This window comes from Eumetopias jubatus, unplaced genomic scaffold, assembly GCF_037043125.1.
Source record: "Eumetopias jubatus isolate StellerSeaLion01/CBP00866 unplaced genomic scaffold, mEumJub1_p1.0 scaffold_7, whole genome shotgun sequence".
Taxonomy (NCBI): domain Eukaryota; kingdom Metazoa; phylum Chordata; class Mammalia; order Carnivora; family Otariidae; genus Eumetopias; species Eumetopias jubatus.
Genome location: NW_028274813.1, coordinates 118,027,596 through 118,042,840, shown reverse-complemented (window position 1 = coordinate 118,042,840; position 15,245 = coordinate 118,027,596). Strand labels below are relative to the sequence as shown.

The 15,245-nt window shown below is 60.7% G+C and overlaps 1 protein-coding gene across 2 annotated transcripts in view; it reads left to right on the top strand.

Annotated features, from left to right (window-relative positions):
• Window positions 1-15,245, top strand: part of RASGRF1 (Ras protein specific guanine nucleotide releasing factor 1) — a 99,713-nt gene that overhangs the window by 28,226 nt on the left and 56,242 nt on the right. For both annotated transcript variants that reach the window (XM_028093791.2, XM_088024920.1), the window contains exons 3-5: window positions 2,639-2,786; window positions 9,812-9,904; window positions 12,362-12,615. In XM_028093791.2, coding sequence (XP_027949592.1) covers window positions 2,639-2,786; window positions 9,812-9,904; window positions 12,362-12,615 — 495 coding nt within the window. The remainder of the gene's footprint in view (window positions 1-2,638; window positions 2,787-9,811; window positions 9,905-12,361; window positions 12,616-15,245) is intronic.

The following is a 15,245-nucleotide window of genomic DNA, read 5'->3' as shown; positions in this document are numbered from 1 at the left end:
CTCTGTTCCACAGCTCTGTTGAGCAGTGAGCAGTTTTGCCTGAACCTTATTTAGTTTCTACTTGGATTTATGTAATAGATACGTTGTACGTGCAAAAGTAAGTTGTAGGGTCCACAGCGTGGTCTCTCGGTGCTGCGTGCCACCCATGCGTGCACCGTCCACCCCGCAGGGAGGGAGCTGTGGGCGCGAGCAGCCCCATGTCCTCGGGGACTGGAGCCCCGTTCTAGCTCCAGCTGCCGCGCTCACAGACTCTCGTTTGGGGCAAGTCTCGTCCCCTCTCGGGCCTCAGTTTCTCCAGGTATAAAATGAGACCGTGGGTCTTTCGTGGCTCCCAAGTTTCCTTCCAGCTCTGAGTCTCCAAAGACAGTGCTACCCAAAGAGGTGCTCAGCACCTCATTATTGGGGTTTGGGGACAGAGAAGGCCAGATCGGCTGCACGGGAGACCCTGCTCCACGCGGAGCGCCAGCGCCCACGACCAACGAACCAAGTCTCGGATTTCCACGCCCCTGGAGTGCAGAGAAGTGCGGCAGCATGAAGACAGACCCCGTCATATCTCTGCTGAGTTTCCTTTTCAAAGAGAATTGAGCCTCTTGGGAAGTGGGAGAAACTTGAAAACTTAATATTCTAGTTAACACTCATTTTTGTAAGGGAAGCAGAGTCCTCATCTTAAGCAAATAGTCTTGCCAAGCAGAGTCCTCTCGTACAGCCTTATCGATCTTTAGACGGATGGGAAAGCCAAGACCGAGCTTTGATTTCGGGATCAGGACCCTCCCCGGACATGTGTTCCAGGTCCACCATGCGCCCCGCTCCCCCTGCCCCGTCTACCCGCCCCACCATCCCCTGCCGCCTTCAGGGCCGGCGGGAGTCAGCCTCCTCTGACCCCATCAGGGGACCAGGCTTTCTCAGCCTCCCGGGGGCCCCCCGACCACCTCAGTGCAAGGCCGTTCCCCACGTGCAGCCACCTGGGCTCCCGTGTCATTTAGGGCTGAGAGCACGTGTGTGCGGGCCCTGAGCCGATGACTGAAGCCAGCGTCGCTAGCCCAGCGCCCCACTGACCAGCTGCATCCAGGGCAGCTGGAAAGTCATGTAAGAAGACGCCAGACGGGAAAGTGTCGCCTCGATTGGGCATGTGGGGAGCCCACTGGTCACCCCGACAGGGGCCCCGCTCCTGTGGGCGCAGGTAGCCGCCCCGGGCTGCCCTGGGCTAGGAGCAAGTGGGGGCCGGACAGTGGGGACGATCGGTGAGGGCAGGCTGCTCTCTTCCACCTGCTGCACAGGTGGGAGAGGGGCTGGGTTTGTCCCTCACGTGGAGGGACTCGGGGCTCCCTATGTGCCGAGGAGAGAGAGCCTGTGGGAAAGGGGCCGCTGCTGACACAGAAGAAACGGACGTTCGGGGGTCCAGGGTGGGGCGAGCAGGGTGTCTGCCCTCTGACGGGAGGGGAGTCACAGGGTGGTGACCGTCCCACGCTGGCACAGCCCCCATTTCACGGATGAGCAAACTAAGGCTCCGTGGGAAGTCCCTGGGCTAATGGGTGTGCGAGCGAGCGAGGCCGGGCCTGGCAGGTAGACTGGGTCAGAGCACGGGGCCTCAGCCAGAATCTGCACCCGCGGGGCAGGGGTGGCCGTGCCGGGGGGCTGGCGGGACCAGCAAAGGAGCATGAGGGTGACGCAGGCGGGCTGCAGGGCAGGCACAGGGCCACCCATGGGGCAGGGGGTGAGGCTGGAGCTGGGAAGTGGGCAGGGAGCTCCAGGGGCTGAGGTTGGAGGCCAGAAACTGGGAGCCGCTGCTGCAGAGAAGCAGAGGGTGGGAGGAAGCTGGGGCAGGCGCAGGGAGGGGACGGGAGGCTGGGAGCCAGGGACAGGGGACCTTCCCTCTGCGGCCATGCCTGGCCTCCTGTACCGATGGGCTCTGCTGAGGCTTCCTTTGCAAAGCCCTTCGGCGCTCCTTTACAGAATGGTGTTTCCCCAGCTCTGACACCTTCCCACAGCCCTGCTCGTGCTGTGTGGTGTCGGGGAGAGCCCTGGCCCAGAACACAGGCGACCTGGCTCCACCCTCAGAGGCCTGGGTCCGGTGACCTTGGGCAGGGCACGGCTGGTCTTTGGCTCCCCCAGCCGGGACACGCTGCAAGTCTGAGGCCTGTTAACCTACACAAATGCTGGGCTACCTCTTCCACCCTCTGCTTATCCTATGGGGGGCCCTCTGACCTGGCCCCCCTAACCTTCCAGGCTTGTTGCCAGTCTCCCCCAACACAAGCCTCCCAGCCGAGGCTGCCCTGGCGTGGGCCTGTGCCCAGAGCCCTGGGTTTGGGATCAGAGACCTGGGCTGGGGGGCACCCCCAGAGTCTGGGTCGGAGAACACAGCATTGCGGCTAGAGCCAAAGCCCAGGAAAGACAGCAGGGGAGACAGGCTTCAGACAGAAGATCCACCCGTGCAAAGGCCCGGGCGCCTTGCTGGGGGAAGACGGTACCAGTGGGACCCAGAGGTTCAGGGCACAAGCCGGGAGTTGGGGAGGAGGCCCCGGGCACTGTGTGCAGCATTCGGGACCTCGGGAGTGCCGTCGGTGGGGGCGTCCCACTGGGGCTGGATTCTAGGGCTCAGGCAGGCAGCGTGTTAACCTCCGTGTCCATCTGTCCGCAGCTACCGGACTCTGGCCACGGAGCATGAAGCGCTGATGCAGAAGTACCTGCACCTGCTGCAGATCGTGGAGACAGAGAAGACGGTGGCCAAGCAGCTGCGGCGGCAGATCGAGGACGGGGAGATCGAGATCGAGCGGCTGAAGGCAGAGGTGACCGCCGGCCGGGTCCAGGCCCCAGACCAGCACCTCACACCACCCCGGGCTCCTGGAGGGGCGGGGACTGGGGGGCTTGTGACCAGCAGAGCAGGAAGGGCACATAGTCAGATCTGGGTTCAAATCCCACCTCTGCCCCCAAGCCCTGTGCCTCAGTTTCTTCGTCTGTAAGATGGGCTTTTTACCCTCACCCGGCAAGGTTGTGAGGATGGCACAAGATGAGAGGCGAGTTGCAGGCTGCCGTGCCGAGGGCCACGCTGACTAAGCATCCTGCATCACCAGCCAGCACGGCAGGGGCGCAGGGGCGCCGGGTGGTCAACGTCACGGCAGCCCCTTCTCTCTGCTCTTCCGGGGCTCGCCGGGCGGCCGTCTGGGGACTGCGCTGTCACCGGGCTGAGCCTGCTAGGACCGTGATACTGAGCGCCGTCCATGAAGCGGTATCTCCTTAGAAATGCAGCGCCCAGGCCTCCGCACCCACCGTAGGCGGATCTGAGCCCTCGCCCCATGGCACACGCGGCACCATCTGGCCACATCACACAAGAGCCGTGGGCTCTGCGCTGAGGAGGGGATGGGAGAGCACAGGTTCTGGCAGTCAGAGTCAGCTATGTAATTTCCAGGGCCCAATGCAAGGGGAAAACGCAAGGCTGCAGCCAGGAAGTCACCCCCCTCCCCACAGCCCACCTCCCCAACCCATGGTGGGCAGGTGACCCCCAACTTCAACCTCCACCTCCCCCAACCTCTGCACCATGATGCACTTGGTACCCAGATTATGGGGTCACCCACCGAATGCACCAGCTGCTGTCTCCCACGCCTCCCTGAGGCCCCATGGATGCGCACTGGATGCCCCCCGCCGCACCTACACTGAGGCTCCTGCAGATGGATTCCAGTGTCCCCCGCTGATGCCACCCAGCTGCTCCCGGACAGAGGGTAGCAGTGGTCGTGGGTCCCGGGGTGCCAGGGTGTGGGGAGTGGGCAGTCGAGAACCCGCCTCAGGGAGGCGGCGAGTGAGAGGTAGGAACACTGTGAGCTAAGGCCCCGAGACCCTGAGCTGTGCCCCACAGTCCCATCAGATGTCTCTTATAAAACAGAATTCAGAGGAAATTATTAAGAATTTCAAGATGGGAGCCACAGAGCTGGGAGCTCCAAGCACGGTCCCATCCCATGCTCCTGAAGCCAGGTCTGCCTGGAACGGTCAGATGGAAGGCATCGATCCCACCTTGTTGCTCCATCACGAGGCTGCAGTGTCCCCTTGGGTGTTCTGGTTCAACATACCTTCCCCAGTCCTGCATCGGGCACCTCAGACAGGCCGCCTCAGTCCGCCCATGAGCATCCTGAGGGGATGCGGGCTCAGAGACCGCAAGCCACCTGCCCGAGCACACACAGCTGGGGGCGCAGAGCTGGGACTGGAGCCCAGGGCTGGCTGTCCACTTGTCGGTCTTTCCACTCTGCTCGGAGCCTCTTCCCACATGGCTCCAGGATGCGAGCTTGTCCCGTCTCTAAGCCACCTGGTTCATTCTGGAATCAGAACCATCCCGGAGACCACCCCCCCAGGGATCTCCCCCAGCCCAGCACACATCCCCGAGTCCAGGCTGCACCCCGTGAGGAACCAGAGGCCCGACCCCAGTCCCCCATTATTAGCTTTATGAGCAAGGCGGTCCGGGTGCCACTCACTCACTCGCTCACTCACTCACTCACTGCAACCCCCTGACCGCTGCCCACAGCCTCATCCCCCTCCCCATAACTCCCGAGTCTCAAGGGGCTCCAGCCAGTGCCCGGAGCCGTGAGCCCTGCGCCCTGCACCCTTGTCATCCCATCTTCCTGCCTCGTGGAGTCCCAGCAGGTCCAATGCCTCCTGCCAGGCCCCCGCCCCAGCCGGGAGAACGCTCACTGCCCCTGCTCCGTTCCCACACCCCACCTGCCTCAGCAGAGCCGGCTCCATGCCTGTCCCCCGCCCCACCGGCCCGGCGGGGGCTCCTGGAGGGCCAGGCTGCCCTTTCTCACTCGCTCCTTATACCTGGCGCGTAGTAGGTGCCGAGAGAATACATGGGCGTAATGCTCTGAGCCGGGTCCTGGAGCGATGGAAGTGTCTCCCGCTGGGTCTGACTGGGGAACGATGACGTCAGCATGTCACAGAGCTTGTGGTGTGAACCCAAGCAGAAGTGAGTTCTTTTATGGGCAGAGAGGGTATGGGTTCACGTGGCATGTGGCCTTGGAGGGTTTCAGGGATCTGTGCATGAGAGCAGGGGTGGGTGCCAAGGGGGAGTTCTGTGTCGCTGGGGGACAGAAGCAGGTCAGTAGTGAGTGTGCGTGCGTGCGTGTGTGCGCGTGTATGTCAGATGGCAGCAGAAGCCACCTTGGTGGGAATGTGGAGCAATGCTTCCAACTGAGTGCATCGCCCTCCAGGGCAAAAGATCCCTTTCAAGAAGACTTTGAAAGAAAGGCCATCTTAGTCAGGCTTTCGGGCTGTAGTCTCTGTGTCACACACACATCCTGCAGGGCAGGTGGACACAGCCTGTTCCCAGGAAGTAGGCCGTGAGGGATGCAGGAGGCCTTGGAACGGGACCCTGGAGGGATCTGAAGACGCTGAGGTCCACAGCAAAGGGAGGGACTTATCCAAGGTTGCTCCAAGGTCACCTGAGTGACGGAGTCCCAGCTCTCGGACTTGGGTCTCCTGGCTCCAGATCCTTGGCCCGTGCCTACCCCCTGAGGAGCCAGGTCTGATGAAAGGAGGCGTATCTGCCGACCACAGTGTCACCTCGATGGCCCCAAGCCCCCACGATCCACCGGTCCCCCGCTAGCCAGACACAGTTGCTCAGGCCTGTCCCCGAGGACGTGCAGGGACTCGCCTTCTCCTGCCCTCCCCCCACACTGCTCCGTACCCCGCCGGTGGTCAGCTCACGCATCTGTCAGGGTGACCCGACTCCCGTGCCCGTCACCACCCCCATATCGCAGGGGCTTCAAGCAGCAAGGGTTGCTTCCTCCCTCACACGGGGTGTCCACTGGGGGTCCTGCTCCCAAACGCTCACTCGGAGTCAGGGACACAGCCAACAGGGCCCCCGGCTCACACGCAGGGAAGGGAACTGTGAGCAATGCCCGCACCTCCGCTCACGCTTCTATGGACACAGCGCGTCACAGGACCAGGCCCGCCGTCCCGGGGCTGAGAAGCACAGTCCTGCCTCATCCATCCGTGGAGGAGAACCAGAGTCTGCAGAAGCCCTAACGGCCAACCGACTGTGCCTCCCCCTTCCATCCCCAAGCCCCCAACACGGGCTATCGTGCGGAACACGGAACAGACTTCCCGAAAGGTGTGTACACAGCAGAGGAGTGGCTTCCATAGCTGAGTCAGAAACCAGCTTACACACAGGAGACGCCCCCACCCTCACGTCCCCTGGCCCTTCCTGGCGGGGGGATATCTCACCAGGATCCCCATACATACACAGCGTGGTGCTCGGGAGCTGGCTCCTAGTGGCCTGCAGGAACCTGCCGTCTAACCTTCAGGAGTTCTGCAGGCTGGTTACTCCATTTGTGGGAGTTGGACGTGGACTGTTTCCACCATGAACTCGGCAGGTGCTGCCAGTCGGCGTCTTTCCTTCAGAGAGCCGATCCTTAAGCATTTCACGGTTTCCTTTCCTTCGGGCCCAGTTACATAATTTGCAGGGCTTGGGGCACAAGGAAGACCCAGGGCCCTCAGAACGTCCGGGCGGCAGCAGCCAAGCCCTCAGCCAAACCTGGGCCCTTGCGGGTCTGGGGCTCTGCGCGGGTCCCGCTCCCGGTCCTGAGCCCTGTCTCTGCACCCTGCAGCCCCGCGGCCACCTCTCTCCAGGGACACACAAGATTGCGCCCCGACGGAAGTCTGCAGCGCACCGTGCACCCCTGCTCTCTGGCTCGCCCGACCACCCCCTGCCAGGCCCCGTCTTTCGTCCACGCAGCTGAGGACCTGCTAAAGCAAAGGGGCATCCACCTCTGAGAAGAAGCATCCACTCCGGGCACCCCACTTGGCAGCATTTCACTGTTTCTGCAGCGATCTTTCTCCCGTTGATGGTCAGAGGGGAGTGTGGAGCGGTGAAGCAGGCCCTGCAGGGCAGGGTAGGAGCTTAGACACAGTCCTAATACGTTATTGGCTTGAAGCACCCCGAGTCCCAGAGGCCTGGCTCTGGAAGGACCCTCGAGGTCTTCAGTGCAGGGTTTGGATCAGTCTTGCAAACAGAGCTTGCCGTGGATCCCCAGCACGGAAGACAGGGCAGCGAGGACACCGCTCTGGGGAACGTGGGAGAGCACAGCCGACGCCGCAGTCCGCACCGGCGCGCACCTCCACGCCTGGAGGCTTGTCTCCCGTGTCCCCTGCTGCCTTCGCACACCACACCCTGCGTGCCCCGTGGCTCTGTTCACAGCATCCCCTCCACTGGAAGTCCTCTGTCCCTAGCCCTCCTGTTGGACTGCTATTCATCCTTCAGAACCTCTTCTGGATGGCCCTTGCTGCTTCCCTGGCGAGACCCCCCCCCCCTGCAGGGGCCGCACGCCTGTTCTGGCCTTGTCCTGTTGGGTTGACTCCCCTCTTAGGCTGGGAGCTCCTCCAGGGAGGGATCTGGCTTCTCCACCTCCAGCTGCATCTTGCCAGAGCCCAGCACAGAGACGCTACCAGGATATGCGGACAAGGTCGGCCCAGGAGGACGGAGATGGGCACCTGGATGCCTTGCAAGAGGCCAGAGGGGATCGAGCGGGAAGGAGAGGGCGCTGGGTCATGTGTCAGCTCCTTAAAGAGCAAGAAGTATGGGGTCTTTAGCAAAACCTTGGCTGCTAACAAACACCTGGATGAATTCACCGTCAGCTGCTGTACTAAATGCATTCTGGATCGGAGACACCATCTTGGGGCTGGTGGGCAGCCAGCCAGGGGGGCAGGCAGGAACCCAAGTGTCAGCTCTCTGGGGCTGTCATTGACGAGGGCCAACCGAGCAGCCCCTGGGTACCAGCCTAGCAAATCGGGTCCAAAGCAAATACCCCCCAGAGGGGACCAGCCAGGTTTCGAGAAAGGTTGCCAGTGGGAGCTCCGTGGGGCTGGGGTTCCCGCCACCTCCCAATGCCCACCCCTGGCGGGGAGGAGCCACGGCCCACGATCTCTGCAGGGTCCCCGGGCTCACGGCACTCCAGAGTTTGCCCACCCAGCCCACTCCTTAAGTAAAGACTCCAGGGCTTGCCAGCACTGCCTGAACATGGAGCATATTACATCTATTTTTCACCCTGGCCCTGCTGAGGAGTTGTCCTGGAGTGCCTCTGCCTGAGAAGAGCGCCATCAGTTTTAGACACAGGCTACTTACACACATACACGTGCATCGCCATTGTGAAGAGAGGAGGGGTAGGGTGTGCAAAGCTGCGGCGGAGAAGTGATAACATCAGGCCAGGTGTGGGGCGCTGGCCGGGCATCCCCGCGTTTCTGAGCTAAGAGCCTGCATGTGCACACGTGTGTGTCTGTGTGCGCACGTGTGTGTCCCTCTCGAGCACAGATCAAAGAGTCAGCCTGTATGTCGACGTGCAGATGTTCTCAGAGAATTGAAAAAGGCCCTGGGAGGGGGGCGGGGCAGGGACGACGGTGGAAGAAGAGCCGCGCCGGCCTGAATGTGGCTCAGTTATTTTCAGTCACTCTGCAAGCATTGCTGGGGTAATTTTAGCAACCAGGGGAGCGGAGAGCGGGTAACCGTTCCATTTTGCTTTCAAAATGTTCAATTGTGAGAGCCCATTCACTCTGCGGTTCAAGTGGCCTTGAGGGGACAGAGCCCTGTGCTATGAGGAGGGAGCTGGCGTCGTGGCCATGTTTGGAGGCTCCCCGAGCTACCATCTTCAGTCTGTGGGGCCGAGTGGCGGCCGCGTGCTCCCGGGGGTGAGCTCTGTGTTGTTGCTATTGCTCCGATTCTCCGGAATTCGCTTCCCTATGTCATGATGCGGTGTGTTCCGAGCACCCAGCCGCACGCGACGCACCAGGAGCAGGTGGATGGGAGCAAGCAAGAAGCGCCAGCTAGGAGCGGCGGGCAGAACGCGCCCCGGCCGTCCACTCGAGGAGGCCCAGGGGTCCGCCACCGTGTGGCCTGGGGCCCCCCTTCTCCTGGGCACCACCCCTTGGTTCTGTCCTTGCCGCTGTGCTGACTCCTATCCCCACCTCAGGCTCCTGGAGGCCTTCTAGGGCAGACTGGCGTTCCTTCCCAGGGCTGGCCCGTGTTTCTAGGCCAGCAGTGTCCACAGGGGGGTCCTGGGCAGAGAAGGGTTTCAGGGCAGCCCAGGGGGTGGGGGGCAGCCAGGCGCCAGCAGGAAAACACCGCTTTTCTCTGATTCCAGCACAGCTTTGTCTGAAAAAATAAGGGGACCGCCCAAGTGTCCACTTACAGATGAAGGGATTGCAAAATAGGGTACGTAAGTACCACGGGAAATTACTCAGGCTTAACAAGGACGGTGTTCTGACACCTGCGGCAGGATGGGTGGACCTGGAGAGCGTTACTTACACCAGATGAATCGGCCGGTCACAGAAGGACAGATTCTGTAGGATTTCAGTCCTGTGAGGATGGAGAGGAGTCAAGTTCATAGTCAGAAGGTTGATGGGGGGCTGGGCGTGGGGGGCGGTGGGGAAACGCTGTTTCATGGGGCCCGAGTTTCAGTGTGGTCTGATGGAAAGTTCTGGAGATGGATGGTGGGGACAGCTGGAAAACGGCCTGCACGTACTTTAATGCCTCTCAACTGTACCCCTGAAATGGGTTAAAATGGTTAAGTTTGATGTTGTTTTGCCACAGTAAAAATGAAAAATAAAGGGGCTGATGGTTTGGGGCGTAGGAAGGACAATCACAGATTAAAGGCAAAGGCCCCAGATTACACCGGGGTGCCCGCTGCCCAGAGCCCGGGTGCCAGGGCTCCCAGTCCAGTGCTCCCTCACCGTCTGGCTCCACAGCCTCCCACAGAGCGGGGGACACGCGCCAAAGGCCCCCTGGGGGAGGTGACAGGGCACTCGCTCACCACTGGGATCGGCATCCCTGTTACAGATCGCGTCCCTGCTCAAGGACAATGAGCGCATCCAGTCCACCCAGACCGTCACCCCCAACGATGAGGACAGCGACATCAAGAAGATCAAGAAGGTCTGTACCAGCCCTCCTAGAGAGCCTCCTGGCACTGTCACCCCTGTGCCCCCGCCCCCAGGGCAGGCGGCCCCCCAATTCAGCCTGAGACAGGACCCCTGAACAGCACTGGTCAGGTGGGTTCTCCGGGCTGTCCCTGGGGGCAGTGGCCCCCCCATTTTATGCGCAGAACAGGCTCCAAAGCAGAAGGAATCCAGCCTGCAGGCTCCAGCTGCAAGCTTTTCTCATATAATGGGGGCAACCTCCTAAGGCCCCCCCTGGCCCCCTCCCTACTGCCACAGCCCCTCCCCGGCCCCCTCCCCCCTGCCACAGCCCCTCCCCGGCCCCCTCCCCACTGCAACACCCCCCTGGCCCCCTCCTCAAGCAGACCCTTCCTCTCACAGCTGCCCCCTCTAGTCCCCTGCCCACCTCGGCATGGGAACCCATGGACCCCAGAGCTGCCCCTGCTGGTTTGCTCCATGAAAGTCCAGAGGTGGTAGAAGGCCCTGGGAATCCGCCTGGTGGCTGGGGTGCCAACCAGCACTGTGGGCCAGCCAAGGGCGGCAGGTGCACAGGGAAGCATGTGTGCGTGTGCAAGCTGTCAGACTTGAAGCTGGGGAGCCTGAGTCACCCTAAGACAGACCGGTGAAACCGGAGAATCCTGCATGTGGAGCGGACAGAAAGCCCCCGACGCCCCCAGACCAGAAACTGCACATGGGCGTCCTCCCGGGCCAAGTTCAGCCTCCCGGCGTGTCTGGGGTTCTGAGCCCACACAGTGTGTTTTTTTTTTTTTCTTTTTAATTTGTTGCCAGTGCTTTAAAAGCTAAACACTTCACATAAAAATCTAGATTTTGTTTCTCAAAAATAGAAATAGCTAACATTCATTAAGCACTTTCTATGTGTCTGACACTATTCTAGGAGCTTTATGCAGATTAATTCATTCCTCACTGAAAACCCTCTGGGGTTTCATTATTATCTGCATTTCACGCACGGGGAGGCTGAGGTGCAGAGAGTCCAAGGCACTTGCCCAGGTCACACAGCTCAGCGTTTGCTCATGACGTTTCGACCCCAGCCAAGCTCCAGAGCACACGTCCTGTGTTCCCCGGACACAGACCCTCCTGGAAAACACAAGGTCGCCCAGCCCGGGGCCCACCTGCCACACAAGCCCCATTCGTCCCAGCGGCCGGCCTCCTGCATCTGGAGGACCTGCCAGACCCCCACGGGCCTCGGGGCTCGTCACCAGGTCCGAGCCAAGCCCCACGCCAGCAGGGGCATGCTGGCCTCCCTCTGTGCTGTGACTCCCCTGGGCTGCTCGGCCCATTTTGAGAAGCCCTTCTGGTTGGAACATTTTTTTTTAATATTTTATTTATTTATTTGTCAAAGAGAGAGAGCACAAGCAGGGGGAGCGGGAGAGGGAGAAGCAGGGTCCCCGCTGAGCAGGGAGCCCGACGCGGGGCTCGATCCCAGGACCCTGGGATCATGACCCGAGGTGAAGGCAGACGTCCAACCGGCTGAGCCCCCCCAGGTGCCCCTGGTTGGAGCATTTTAAATACCAGCTGAAATCCTCCTCCCTCCCTCGATTTTCACCCTCCTGGGCCTCAGGCAAGCCCTCCCTGGTGGAGAGAGCCTCCCTGTTTTGGAAGAGAGTGGTCTGGGCTCAGGGCCGACCCCGTCTGTAAGGTAGACGGCCCCAGCCACAGATCCGAAGCCCACCGACTGAACTTGCTGCTGGTACCCCTTTCAGCTGAGACTGACGAGCATCTGTGCCTGGTCCTCAGCAGGCGACCCCGGGACCCCCTGCCCGGGCTCCATCCCAGCCACCAGAGCCGCAGTGAGCTCTGTGTGGCTGGGAATCGAGGTCCTCGCCCGAGTTCTTGCGAACACGCAGCCATGCCAAGCAGCCCGACTCCAAGATCAAGTATCAGCGTCCATTCCCCCACGGAGGCAGGAGGAGAGGTTCCAGGCAGAAGCGCTGATGAGGCTCCAAGCATTAACTCATTTGCCATGTTCTGTTCAATTGGATAATCGCCCTCTCTCCAGATGAGCATTCATGGAAACTTCTGGGCTTTCAGGCCAGTCATTAGCCGAGATGAGATGGGCCCAGCGTGGCCTGGCAGGTCCCTGTCCTCCGGCCCCCTCCCATAATGCAAGCCCGGGCCACCCTTTTCCTCCTTCAGAGAATGCTTCTAAAGCCCCCCAGGGGTCTTGTTAGGATGCAGAGGTCCGGGGCGGGCCCTGGAATTTTAGCAAGCTCCCCGACCGCACTGGAGCCCGGGGCCCCCCTCGTGAGCTCCGTCTGCAGATGGGGGACTGGCTCAGAGCGACCAGGCGACTCGCCCAGGACCTTGCAGCCTGGCCCTCGGCCGGGCTGTCCCCCGCACGCCCAGCCTGCAGAGGGGGCAGGGGTGACAAAGCCCGGTCCGTACCCCGGGGGCAGTGCAGCTGACGGAGCCCCCCCACCCCTGCCCGGTCCCACAGGTGCAGAGCTTCCTGCGGGGCTGGTTATGTCGGCGCAAGTGGAAGACCATCATCCAGGACTACATCCGCTCACCCCACGCCGACAGCATGCGCAAGAGGAACCAGGTGGTGTTCAGCATGCTGGAGGCCGAGGCCGAGTACGTGCAGCAGCTGCACATCCTGGTCAACAATTTCCTGCGCCCGCTGCGGATGGCAGCCAGCTCCAAGAAGCCCCCCATCACACACGATGACGTCAGCAGCATCTTCCTGAACAGGTGAGCTCCCCCAGAGGCAGGCCCACCTCGGGCGCTCGGCCACGGCGGGATGGAGACCGCCTGGCGCCGCTGAGCAAACGGCCCCCACGGCATGGAAGCCGCCCGAGCCACATGGCTCCAAGCCACCCACCCCCCGCAAGTGTGGGTGCCGCATAGCGGGTAGAGGTGCCCCACTGGGGTGTCGTGTCCCCCAGGGCAGGCCCGGCATGTCTGGAGACGCATCTGATGGCCAGAACCTGGCTGGGCTTGGGGGTGCTGTGGGCCGCGAGGGGGCCGAGGCCAGGGCTGCTGGAAACCCTGGCGGGGCACAGACTGGCCCCCCAACAGAGGCTCGTGGCTCCCGCCGTGTTCGTGCTGACGCTGAGAAGCCGCGGCGGAAGTGTTCCGAGTTTTAAATCCGGCCCCGGAACGCTGACTGTGCTCCGTCCTACCCTGATGGGGCCGCAAGGACCTACACGCCAGGCTCTGTGCCGCACGGTCCACCTGCCCTGCAGATGCACACCGTTCCCAAATGGCGACTCTGGTGTCACTGTGGGGCTCGTGCTGCCCCAGAAGGCCGAGCTAGCAGCGGCCCTTTGGCTGTCGACCTCTCTTTAAAAGGGTTTCTTAAGAAATGGTTTAAATAGATGACCTTTTCGGTGGGTGTTAAAATTGGGTGAACGGATGTGAAAACACATAACCAGAGTGCAATGTGTGAGCAACCCCCCCCCAGGAATTAGGGTGGGCCACCATGTACCCCGAGATGTTCCTTCGGCTGTGATCCTGCCAAAATGCGCCTCACTCAGCCGCTTCACTCATCCTAACCGGCCCTCACCCAGGCCTGCCCCATGGCGGTCAGGACACAGGGGGTGCCGGGTGTGAGGGGCCTGTGGGGTGGCCCGGAGGTGATGCAGAGGTGCAGACGTCGGTCAGGGGTCCGGCTAGAGAGGCCCAGAGTCATTGGGATGGGCAGGCCTGAGGCCGTGGGTGTGGACGCCGCACCGGGGTCGGGGCAGGAAAGAGACGGACAGACAGGGCGGGGAACAGCCTTTGACCTCATAAGACCTTCTAGAAATTAAACCACCCGGCCTTACAAGGTTGCTGCTTAATATACATGTTGAACAGAATTTTTAAGTATTATGTAAATGCCCTTATTTCCTAAAACCAAGAAAATCAATTACCTTTTTGTGAAATCGGGTAACACGTACCCCAGAAACTGCAGTGGGGTCTTTCCGACGCGGTGACAGGATGCATCCCTTCCTGAGTGCCCCGGGCGGTACAGCAGGGTCCACAGATGCGCACACGTGAGCGCAGGAGCGGGGACCCACCCTGTGCTTCTCTGTTGGGAGGTCTGAGGTGGAGCCGGGGAACTCCATCTCCCACAGGTGCCGCGGCCACGGGTCACGGACTGCACCTGCAGGCAGCCCCCTGCCCGGGGGCTCGGCGCGGCTGACCCTTGGACAGCTCAGGGGTGAGGGGTGCACACTCGGAAATCCACGTATAGCTTTGGGCTCCCCGAAACTTAACTACGGATAGCCTTACTGATGACATAAGTCAGTCAACACATGATCTGCTCGTTAAATGGTTTATAGACCGTAACTCACAATAAAGCTAGAGAGGAGAAAACAGTGCTCAGAAAATCACAAGGAAAATACATTTTTGGCGCCGTACTGTATTTATCAATGAAACCCGTGGGTAACGGGCCACGGGGTCCGAACCCCGGCCATTCGGGGGTCGGCTGAGCTGCGGGAGGCATTGATACCCTTCTGTGCTGCACCTGGTTCTCGCATCTTTAGGCCACGATTGCAAGCCTTCGGTGACTGCTTATCACAACCACTGAGAAACGTGTGCTTTTGTATTTCTTTAATCTTTCCAAGCTTTTGTTATTCTTCATCGATCTTTCATGGAATTCTTTTATCCTGGAGTCTTCAGTTAAGAGTTTTTAGGCCGGCTCCCCACCTTTGCTCAAAAGTTGTTGGAAAAAATAGCCCATGGTTTTTATCTTTCAACGAGTGCGTGATCAGGTTGGAGGCCTTCGCCTGAGGATACACAGGAGGGAGGAAGCCCCCTCCTCCTGGCGCCAGGCTCTCGCCCTTGCGGTCTCGCTGATCTTGGTCCAAACAGCGGCAGCCTGATCCGTTCTCACGGCTTCCAGGAACGTACTTGCCTCTTACAGGGGTCGGAGAATCCAGTGAGGGGTTCATACACAGCATCTCGCACCGAGCTATGTGTCCAGTGCTCCGTGGGAGCGAGACATTAACCTAACAGTCACGCCCCCGGTGATGCACCTGCCGGGAACGGAATCCACATCTAATGGGAGGGGACGCTTCCCTCCTCCTCTGTGAGGCCAGCATCACTCCAGCATCCAAAGCAAAGTCTGTCTCCTATCGGATCTCGTAGATACAGAACATTACCAGGTTGGATCCAGAAATGCATCATGAGTAAATGAAATTTACCCCAAGAATGCAGGGCTGGTTCAACGTAGAGAAGCAATCAATGTATTCCACTGTTTTTCTTACTGTTTTAAGTAAGAGAACCCAGTGAGCGTATCTGGGGATGCATGTCCTATGGGGCCGGCTCCCTCTTCACCCTGGCCCTGATCTCCCATGGGAACAGGCTAGAGTTCTTTCCTTCCCCGTGGGGCCAGGCTG